The sequence below is a fragment of the Leuresthes tenuis genome, unplaced genomic scaffold (genome assembly GCF_036924035.1).
Source record: "Leuresthes tenuis unplaced genomic scaffold, fLeuTen1.0.hap1 SCAF_4, whole genome shotgun sequence".
Taxonomy (NCBI): Eukaryota; Metazoa; Chordata; class Actinopteri; order Atheriniformes; family Atherinopsidae; genus Leuresthes; species Leuresthes tenuis.
This window is the reverse complement of record NW_027325358.1, coordinates 25,634,200-25,645,603: the sequence shown is the minus strand read 5'-3', so window position 1 is coordinate 25,645,603 and position 11,404 is coordinate 25,634,200. Positions and strand designations below refer to the sequence as shown.

The window sequence follows — 11,404 nt, the reverse complement described above, 5'->3', positions numbered from 1 at the left end:
ACGTAATCAAATTTGGATTTGTTGACACAATCTTGTTCAAATGATGACCTGATTCTTGATCACATCTACCAAATTGTTCTTTTACTCTGTCGTCTGCAGATGTGACTGTAGCAAACTTCCCCCACACTCCTAAGCCTGCTTCTCTTTTGCTTGACAAAAGTTCAGCCTTCGTGTGATCGCAAACATTTTTTTTTCTCAGGCGAACTTCCTTAGAAATGCCTGTGTCTGTTTTATGATTTCTGAGCGATTTTGTGCAGCCAGGCCAGGACAACAGATGACACAATATAATAGATACAAAGTGTAGATAATTATTATTAATACATTATGGCAGAATGGGGAAGCTGGAGTCCAGTGGTTACTGGCAGAGGGAAATGAAAGTCAAATGATCTGAGTGGAAATAAAGCAGGGATATCTCGTGGACAGACGAAGAGTGACAGGAATTCACAGGACTTTGGCAGCAACTGACACTGTCGCACATATTTACTTTCCTCACAGTTGTTGAAAACAAACTAGAAGCAACAGATCCATATCACACTTATTTATTAAAGCACACGAAAGGAACTTTTTCACTCACAAACAGCTCAAATTTGTTTTGGTAACTGAGTATTATCAAGCATGTGTTTCACATCCCCATACCGTAAAACGGTGGAAAATATCATCGCTGCTCTGTTTTCACAAGCTGACAAAGATTTCTTGATATTCCTTGTGATTTACTATGATGTCAGGCCAGCTATTTGTTCTCATCATACCACACATCCGACCAATGAACTCCTGAAAAGGAAGTGTTTACAGGTTTGACTTCCCCCATCGGTCTGTCTTTAAGAGGATGTCAGATGCATTAAGAAAACACAGAGAGGAAGACAGAGGGAAGAGAGAGATACACACACACGCGTATGTGTGGAAGTTCTTTACTTACCCCAGCCAGTCTTCTTCTCATATCAAAGATGCAGTTTATTCGTGGTGGATCACCCTGGTTTTGGGCTATAATACTCACCTTTTTACAACTTTGGGGTAAGTGTTTGCTTTGACTAACAACAGAAATGATGAAGTTTATATCCAGGAGATGAAGATTATTGCTTTTTTGATTTACGATAAAGAAAATATGAATACTTGAATGTATATTTGTTCAAATAATCTTTTTCCTACCTGTTGTAAAATAACTTATTTCTTATTGTACAAATTGTCAGCTGCAATCGTGAGTTTGGGACAACGTGAACGTTAGCACATGTGGCAATAACAGTGATTTACTCATCTGCTGAGAGGCTGGACTGTTGCCACATTACCAATGTTATATTTTTCTTTCTGTAGGAAGACATTCAGCTTCTACTTCCTCAAACACTCTTCCACCACCTTCCCTGGACATCTATTCGAAGTCAAAGGACTCAGTGGTTCTGATCTGCCAAGCCCCCGAGGTTCACTCTGGGGTTCTGTTCATGTTGTACCGTAAAACAGAAAAAGTAATTAGATTTTAAAGATGTGTGGATATTTTCTGGAGCATGTTTGACCTCTGCTGGTCTGCTTCGATTTTCATAACTGTTTTTTTCTTTTTTCTTACTAATTTCATTGAGGTGGACTCACTGGACCTGCAGCCTGCTGCCCGGACGGTTCAGTTCACTGTGAGAATGGATGGATGGGATTCAGGCCAGCAGGAACTTTTCTGCTGTCTGTACAAGAGCCAGGAGGGATTCTACAGCGCGTTCAGTCCTTATTTGCGACTGGAGCGACAAACAGGTTTGTTCGTTTTTGATGTTGCATTCCCTGTAAGCAGCTCTGTAATGTACTAAAAATCTGATTTGGCCCTAATTTTCTTGAAAGAACCACATAAATATTGATCTCTCTAGTTGTATTTCAACCAGTACACTTTATAATTGTAATGATGATAACATCACAATCAGTTGATTGTCAATGAATAACATGGAAAATCTAGATGACAGTAGTCTCCCAGTTTTGGTTCTGCATGTGGTATAAAATAATAAACACTCCCATCCGCTCTACATCAACCCCATGAAACAAAACTTCTGTGTGCAGGTGCTCTTTGTGGTCTCTTTTTGTCCTCTGCTCTGTGGGTGTGTGTAGCAGTTGTTACATCCTGCACTTCATATAGAAAGCATACACACACACACACACACCCACACTCATGCGCTAGTTTCCACTGTTGACAGTTACAGAGGGACGTTTAGCTAGAGTCTTGGCCAGTGACGGTTTGACAGCATTATTGCAGATTTTACATGAATTATGAATCAAATACTGAAATGTGTAAAAACAATAAGATCACAATGAGATAATTGTTTAATTTGACTTTTTTTTTTCTTTTGCTCTGTAGCTCTTGCCCCACCTCGTAGCATTCCTTCATCCCCCCCTCCACTCTTATCTGTGGAGCCCTATACGGGTGAGGTAAGACGTGGCGACACGCTCTCTTTCCGCTGCACAGTGCCCACTCCTCTGTCCCAGTCGCAGTCCCAGTCTAACAGACCAGTAACCTTTCTTTTGCTGTGGACCAACAAGCACACGGGGATGACATCCGTTATCCCACAGCCGCAGGCCAGTCAGGTTTCAACCTCTGAAGCACAGCCAGGGGTCTTCACTCTGGGGCCAGTTTGCGGAGGAGAGGAGGGCGAATACACCTGCCTCTACCAAATTGCCAAAAAAAGGGGTCTGGTTAATTCAACTGTCAGCAATGTGGTGCAAATCACCATTACAGGTGAAGATGTTCAATATGTTTCTAAATCTAAATGGACCATATTACTTTACTAATTGTTCTAAGTATTTAATCATCAGGCAAGACACTTTTTTTTCTTGTCTGCTGAATATGTTTCACCTCAGAATCAACAAGTGTAACACATATAACCTCAACAACTCTCAAAAGAGTGAATGTCTCAACAACAGCTTACAAGCGTGAAACTCCGCACCAGTCATAAGTGAAAGAGCCTTTCAGACGAGAGAGAAAAAACAGCCTGCTGCCTCCGTTGTCCTGAGGGAAAATGCTAATGCTAATGCTATAAGTATTAGTGTCATTTCAACGCAATCTCATGCAATCAACAATGCAAAAAACTACATTAGCCCACAATACAAACTACTGCAGTTTCACAAGAAAGGCTAAAAAATTATACAATACTATTTTTTCCTTATTTTAGTTATTTTACAGCTTCATTTTTGATTAGTCGGTATGCCAGTGTTCTTCAGTGGCATGTTGACTTCCTACAGTCTTGAACTGTTCGAGTTAATGTATGTGGTTCGGTGGACATATCATAAAAGACATGTTTGGGTACTTATAAAAATATACATGGTTATGACTTACACATTTCTATATTCATGCGTCTTGATCCTAGTTATGTCACATAAACTCTACGAGACACCTAACAGCCATTGCTATCTCAATGTTTACAACCATATATTTTGGACAAATGGACAAATGTACGTTTTAGACCTTTTCTTGTGAGACAGGCCTGGTCATTTTAATGCTATTTGATGCTATTTAATGATATCTTTTTTTTAACTATTTTCATCTAACTAATGTTTGCCTCTATGTCCTGTGCTCCCAGACATGCTTCCAGTGCCCACCCTTGTTCTCCAGCAGCAGACAGATGTGTGGCATTTGCTCTGCACAGGCTCTCCTGCATACCCCGGTGGGATGTTCTCACTCTTCTTGGTGGGTAATGAACTTCCTGTTGCTACAAACCGTGCAAAATTGATCCACCATGAAGCCATATTCCCAGTGCCTGTACAGGACACGCCAGTGGCTTTGTACCAGTGCCAGTACAGCGTCCTGCTTGGGAAGACGTGGAGCAACTCTGCAAGAAGCACCCCGCTGGCAGTAACCAGAGGTATAAACATACAAGTATTTAATACATGTTAGGGATTTTACCTGAGTTAAATCTGAAATATTTATTCCTTGCAACTTTCAGGAATCCCCCCACCAGCATCACCAGGTAGGCCCAAAATATGACAATTTTACTTGAAATGAGGTCTTATTAGCTGGGAATAAAAATGAAAATCTACATGCTGAAAGATTAAGATCAACAAGTGAGACAGTCATATTAGCTGCGAGGAGATTTATTACACAGACTGATTTAAGACAGACAAATTGCATCTCCCAGTCCCTTTTGCAGTTGGTAATAGCATCATTGTGATGTGTGTGTGCCAGGTGTGGACTGGCCTCTTGTCCTGGGCTCTTTCTCTGCCGCCGTGTTGTTCCTCTGCTCTCTGGCACTTGTGGTTGTGGTTGCACAGAGGAAAGGTATTTCACACAAGAATTTCTTCTTTCTCACTTGCCATGCTTGTCTTCCTTTGTGGAGTTTTGTGGATTATTTCCTCTTTATCTCCTCTTCTTTAAAGTGAGAGCAGCTGCAGAGGCAAAGAAGAGAAGGTATTGTGTTTTCAGTGTGTATTATAATGGCTCCTAAACGTTCAGACCCTGAGATGATGAGCATGTTTTTGTGCATAGAATCATTTCTCTTCATAAATGTATCACAAATACCATAGGAGGAAATGTTTCCCTCGAGAGAGTAACATAGTAAATGTTTAAATAGTGTCATTAAAGAGAAATAATATATGTAGGCCTACGTATATTTATGATTTTCTTCGGATATATGCTGTAGTATTAAAAAGCACAATGGATTGTAAATAAAGTATCAAAAGTTTCTATGTTGCACTATTTCAGACAGGAAGCACAGTTTTGGACACAAGTACATGCTAAAGACCATGTTGTTGGTAAGTTCTTTTCTTCAGAATCCCACTTCCTCTTTTGGGATTATGGCATATTCTATTCCTGTTTACTTTCTGTTTATCTTAATTTTCCTGAAAACAAAACATTGCAAGATATGCAACTGATAAAATACCCTGAATCACTTATGATGTATCATTGTTCTTTGTTTTTCTTTTTTCAGACCTTACACTCAGACGAACAAGCTATACTTCTCAGGTAAATCTTCATCATCACCTCGATCTCTCTTAGCTGCAGAAACTTCTCAATTGATGAATCAAGCATGATTTTGGTAATGCTGCTTTAGCTTCATTAAGACATGCACAAGACAGTGACACTGTGAAAAATGTGACAAGGAGCAGCAGCTTATTATCTTGGGAAAAACCAAGAAATAGGAATGTTTGGACAGATATGTTGAATAATTATTTGACAATGCATGTGTCAGGTTTCTCCAAATAGCTGATCAAACTGACAGTTTGTGTGCTTATGTTTTAACGTGACTGCAGCTGTACAAATCTGTGCCGTGTTGAAGCTCAACTTGTGATGGAAAATATAATGGAAAAGCACCAGGATGCTTATTGAAACATGAAACCAACACATTTGGCCATTATCAGAATAATAGAAATCAGTGCATGTGTGAAAGGGTCTTTCATCCAACCACAAAGCAGGGCAAAGCTAAAGCGCAACCAGTAACACAAGCAAAAGTACCTTAAACCTCAGGTGGTTCCATATAGTTTTGAGACCACCCCCAGGTGGCAACAGCTGCAACAGGTAGACAAAGTAAAAGGAGTTTGCAAAACTGTGAGTAGCAATCTGTGAATAAGAACGTTCCGTACAGCTTGTGTTCTCTGGAGTGTCCCTCGTGGAATTCTCATGTGATAGGCATATTATACAGGCAAGTACGTGAACAATTATGTGATAAATTATTATCAAGTATTTGCAGATTTCAGTCAGGAGGAACAAAGTGTAACCTCCATTTGCTGCAAGTGCCGATTAATAAACGTGGTGTTTTATACCACAATAAGATGTTGCATTTGGGATTGGCTCGAAAAATAAAATGAAGTAATGTCCAATAAAGTTATGGACAGATAGACAGAGAGATCCTGCACTCGTGCTGCACACGCTGCATTTTTCTTTTGAATTTCTGGCATTTCTGTGGCCTCTATGTTTCTGTTTTAGGTTCCCTATCACAAACAACTGTAAACTCCCCTGATCTCTTTGCTGTAAACAGACATATAAGCTTTCTCTCACTCACTCTTCTCTTCTCTCACTCTCTCTGTCTCGCACACACACACACACACACACACACACACACACACACACACACACACACACACACACACACACACACACACACACACACATACAGAAAGGAGGAAGGTGGATGATATGATTATGCACAGCACAGCACTTTCAACCATGGGTGCTTAAAACTACATGTTGAGACTTTAGAGTTGGATACCCAAATACTTTCAACTTCTGGGTTACGTTCAGTCAGTAACACAGCAACACTTTACAGTCACAGTTTTGTCACTTCCTGATTGGGTTTAGGCAATACGATTTCTGTGTTAGGGTTAGAACACGATTATGGTTTGGGCAAAAATACATTGTACAACATTTCTGGGACCTTAATGGATGCCATTTTGCTTGTTGCCACAGTAACCTGTCAGCACAAAAACATGTTTTGGCAACATTTTGTCACTTCCAAGTTAGGCAATAGCAGCTTAGAGTTAGAAATCAAAACTACTTGGTTAGAGTTAATATCACAACAAAGACTAAAATTAATTGAAAAATGTATTAAAAGTTAAAAAAAATAATCACAAAGGAAATTATTATGTTGTAGTATGTAATTTTTTTCACTTAATTAGTAGTTAAAGTCAATAATAGTGATTCATCCAAAAATATTCATCATAAGCAGTTGTTGTATCTTGATAATGCTGCTGTCAGAAATGACCTCCTGTACTGTTCTGTATTGCAGCAGAGCTGAAGATGCCTCTGACTGAACATATTGTGTCGTTTTATTGCTGTGTTGTGTGGAGGTTGTGCAGCATTGGCTATTTTATCCTATTCTAATCTGGAATTTCACTGCACTTGTGGCAGCCTGACACAACTCTGGACATGTTCTATCTTTCTTTGTTTCTACTTGAGATTTTATTGATTTTCTTTTTTCTGTGAGAACAATGGGCCTAATCCACCAATATCTTCTCAAGAATTTTCTCAAATTTTTTGTTCTTATGAAATTTCTTAAAAAAACTCTACGTCAGATTCACGAATGCGTTCTTGGACTGCAAAATTGTTTGCATCTTTGCTCTTAGATTGATGAATGCCAATCTCCTCATAAACTGTCTCTATTTTGCATAGGTAAAATGCCCATAAAAGGGCAGGAGAATGAAGGGCCGTGTGCAAACACAACCAGCATCCTTTTAAAATGCCTATGTTATGCTCGATTGTGGAACAAGTACATGCATCTGATTAAATTAAGCCTTCTGGTGAGTCTAAGGGTTGGTCAGTGGTGTTATTAACCAGGGCATATCCTGAATCTCCTAATAAAACAAGTCATTCTAAAAAGCCACTGTTGTGAAAAAAGTTAGTTATTGAAAGATACAGTGTGTACCAATGAGCCATGTGCCACCAGCTGCTTAGCATATAAAGTGGGTGGAGCCACTAATGGACGTCACAGTTTCCAGTTAACTTAATGTGAATTAAAGTGCCGTGTACTTAGTTAATTTTAAAACAACAATATGCTGTGTAAATTATTATTATAAAATTATAAAATTTTAGAATATCGGACTAAAAAATGTCACTGTCATTTTATTGTATTCATATTAACTGCACAACACAAACATGTCAGCACTCAAATGTGCGTAAGAGTGTTCGTAGAATGAGAAAATAGTGCCACAATCTTAGCAAAAAGGGTATAAGTAGGATTTAAGAACAACTTTGTTCTTAAGATCTGTTGCTGAATGAGGCTCACCGCTCTTTGAAACATTTTTTTATATTTCTGTGCTGTGCTGCTGGAATGATTTCTGCTGGTAATTCTGTCACTTTTTTACGTCTGTTCTGATGCTAAACCACGTCAACTGGAAAGTTCTTTGCATGTGGGAGCTGCTGATTAAGCTTTCCGTAGACCAAGTTATGCTTGGAATGAAAGCCCAAATCCAGATGAGTTGAAGAGAAGAAGTTGAGAATGCAGAGCAAGAACAAAATGAGAGAAAGGAAGATGAAGTTTGAACCATTTTTTCTCTTAATCGTCATGGGAAATGTGAAATAAGATGAATAAGATGAAAGCGCTCAAAGCCCTTACCTCGATGCAGCAGGAACATCGAGAAGGCAATATTTCTCTCACTGAATCATGGGCTCAGGAATGACTCTTAACACCTCTCTACCAGCTTTCAGACTGTCTTCAGACAAAGACTGCTGACAGAGACGTGGTTTTTACCTTTCTTTACCTTCTTTGCACAATCAGCTCCAGGGGTTCCAGATCAGAGCCAGCTTAATGCATCTCTTTGTTCAGTTTCTTTGAGTCAATGCCTCTGACGGTGCTGCCCCAGCATTTGGCTGCAGATCAGAGGACACTCTCCACTACAGACTTATAAAAGATATACAACGTCTTTGTGCAGACACTGAAGGACCTTAGGTTCCTCAAGAAGTCTTTTTCTGTCCTTTCTTGTTGACAGCCTTTGTGTTGCATTTTCAGTTTAGTTTATTGTCCAGGTAAACTCCAGCTTTCTTTTCACCTAACTGCTGGTATCTACAGTATGGACAGCTTTGCTGGAGAAAGGCATTCAGAGCTCTTAGAAATCAGTTAAAAACGACAGAACAGGGATTTGGGGCTTTTTTTAAGCTGTGGGTGATGGATGTTTTGTAATGACAATAAGGAGCAATAAAAATGTATGCATCTGTTGTGCTCTACAAAGACATTCTGAAAGCAGACCAAGGTAATGGTGAGTTTAGGACACATTAAAACAAATTTAGCAGTTAAAGCAGTTGTAGGATATGCTCCTTGCCACAGGAAATGACCTCATGCTTAGATCTTTATTAGCTTGCCTGTATGTACAACTTCTTTGTGCAGAAACTGAAGGTCCTCAAGAAGTACAGTCTTTTTCTGTCCTTTCTTGTAGACAGCCTTTGTGTTGCATTTTCAGTCTGGTTTATTGTCCAGGTAAACTCCAGCTTCCTTTTCACCTGACTGCTGGAGGCAGAGCAGGTCTCAATATGTCCAGAGTGACACTGTTGAGGTACGAGAGGGAACTTGTGAATACATGGAGGTTATGAGTTCTCCATAGCTGGAGACGAGTGAGGACAATGCTGAGTGTTATTTTGAACTGAACCTGTTGAGAGACACGAACAGCTCAGTGGATATGTCCAGGCCTTCATCAGTCGGATCCCCCTTCAACTTCAGGCCTGTGATCTTCCATCCCTGATCACACATTCCACACATTCTTCTGTTGGAGCTTAGTTTCTTCTATTCATTGCTTTAATTGTATTTTTCTGTTGTTGCTGTTTTTGAGGCACAGCTTCAATGCAGTGCAGAAAAATCTCTCAAAGATATAATATACACACCTGATAATTATTATAACTGCAGTTGCAACCTGCAGCCATTCTGCTGTGGTACTATCTATAATACATAGAATCAACTACAACACCACTGTCACCTCACTGGACTCAATTTGCATTCTTCACCACATGCAGTTGTTCTCAAGACCAGTGTTGGGTACATATTCTCCGAACAGTTATCGGTCTTTATTGCGTTCATGCACAGACAATCCAAGGGGTCACTTCTGGGAGGAGGACAGTCTACAGAAATGTATCTACAGTATGGATAGCTTTGCTGGAGAAAGGCATTCAGAGCTCTTAGACATCAGTTAAAAACTTAGACCCTTGGCCCGACAGAGTAGGGATTTGGGGCTTTTTTTTAAAGCTGTGGGTGATATTTTGGCATGTCTTGTAATGACAATAAGGAGCAATAAAAATGTATGCATCTGTTGTGCTCTATAAAGACAACCTGAAAGCAGACCAAGGTAATGGTGAGTTTAGGACACATGAAAACAAATTTAGCAGTTAAAGCAGTGGTAGGATATGCTCCATGCCACAGGAAATGACCTCATGCTCAGATCTTTAATAGCTTGCCTGTATGTGTTTATTCATGTGCAGGAATGGGCCAGCGGGGACACAGAAGCAGCCTCCAGGTCTCCTTTCTGGAGCCCTCTTTCCACATTCACATCCCCAATCCATCAGATTCATTAGAATTGTTTGTTTCAGCTCTATCTCTGTGTATGTGTGTGTGTGTATGTGTGTGCACGTATGCGTGCTTGTGTGTGTATACTTTATCATAGTTTATCAGTGTAGCACCAGTTGGAGTCACACAGCAGGACAGGAAAGGGTATTTCCTCACTTCCTATTCAATTTCATGTGTAGCAGCGTTTGTACAATTCGACAGGATATGATGTTTGTTTGATCTTACTGAGCCCATGTATCTAATAAAGATTTTGTTATTATGATTTTTAAATCTGTGGGTGGGATGCGTACTTTTTGCAATGACTTGACTGAAGATTCATTCTTGATGCAGTTGATGAAATCCATTTGGACTTTGTCCTGATTGTATTACAGGCTATTATCAGAAGATGGAATTTTCTGACGGTTGCTGAAGATTGTTTGACTAAAAGATGTCTAACTTTGTCAGCTTGACTATTACAAAAATTAATTTCACTGGCAGATTTGCAGTGAAAAAAGGAGTCTTATATTTTTAACCGTTCTACATAGTGAAATGATGATACTAAAACTGCAAGAATTTAATATTTTATTAAAATTGATACTTAAAACCAGAGATAAAAAACAGGCTTTAAAAAGAAAAAAATATAAACACTCAGACCTATAAAGTAGTATACAAATATTGTACAAGAACAGAATAAGGGATTGATTCTTACAAACACATTAGATGTGGTTTGTATTTGCTAACACACATCAACCAGGCTTTATAAGTACATGCAAACAAGAAAATGGGGTTATATGGAAAGCCCACTCAATAAAAATACAATTTAAGGTGCAGTTTATGATTGGTTACTCGGTATGGTGGTGAATCCTGATGAAACTAGTTCGTGCTGTAGGACATAAGCCTGGCAAATCTGGGTCCAGGTAAGGACATCCTAATGTTTTACACAAATCAGATATATGATGGAATACATGTATGACATAAGAAAATGAAGAAGGCAACAGAAACACAGTGGAACTGACCTGCTGTTGTTTTGCTAACTATTCAGCAGAGGGCACTGTTTCTATACAATTTCATAGCCAAACAATGCTTCACAGTGTAATTTCTGCCATTATCAAGCTGGTATCTGAGATAGTGACAAAACAGGTCACCTGTGCAGTGGAACGTTGTGACCTGGACATGTGTGAAGCCAAACAATCCTGGAATATCAATAAAATACAATGTCAAATGACTCCAGCTAACTTTTAACAACTGATGATGGGACAGCATATTTGAAATAAAGTGCACTGTAAATAAGAAAGTAAACATAGGAGTAGGAATCGTTTCCTACCTGTTTATGTGATTTTTATGGTGCACAATAACCCCGCAGGTAAATGGTGTCATTAAACTCCCGGAAGAAGCAGAAAGCCAGCTCTGTTTGACTGTGGTTGTATTACACTTACCGGTCTCCACGGCAGCGCAAATCTCTCAGATGGTGCCTCACATACGTA

The 11,404-nt window shown here is 39.4% G+C and overlaps 1 protein-coding gene across 1 annotated transcript; it reads left to right on the top strand.

Moving 5' to 3' along the window:
• The first annotated feature begins 837 nt into the window (after nucleotides 1-837).
• Nucleotides 838-10,177, top strand: LOC140305104 (uncharacterized). The gene is made up of 11 exons (XM_072383870.1): nucleotides 838-1,011; nucleotides 1,309-1,457; nucleotides 1,569-1,731; nucleotides 2,324-2,701; nucleotides 3,543-3,824; nucleotides 3,906-3,929; nucleotides 4,145-4,237; nucleotides 4,336-4,366; nucleotides 4,661-4,710; nucleotides 4,887-4,921; nucleotides 9,857-10,177. The coding sequence occupies exons 1-11, from the start codon at nucleotides 894-896 to the stop codon at nucleotides 9,947-9,949; spliced, it is 1,416 nt and encodes a 471-aa protein (XP_072239971.1). The 5' UTR covers nucleotides 838-893; the 3' UTR covers nucleotides 9,950-10,177.
• Nucleotides 10,178-11,404: the final 1,227 nt, after the last annotated feature.

Excerpts from the sequence above, each read along its gene's own strand:
- LOC140305104 (XM_072383870.1), top strand. The coding sequence starts at position 894 with ATGTGTGGAAGTTCTTTACTTACCCCAGCCAGTCTTCTTCTCATATCA. Across the intron at positions 1,732-2,323 it reads GCGACTGGAGCGACAAACAG|CTCTTGCCCCACCTCGTAGC; the intron begins GTTTGTTCGTTT and ends TTTGCTCTGTAG. Across the intron at positions 4,711-4,886 it reads TGCTAAAGACCATGTTGTTG|ACCTTACACTCAGACGAACA; the intron begins GTAAGTTCTTTT and ends TTCTTTTTTCAG.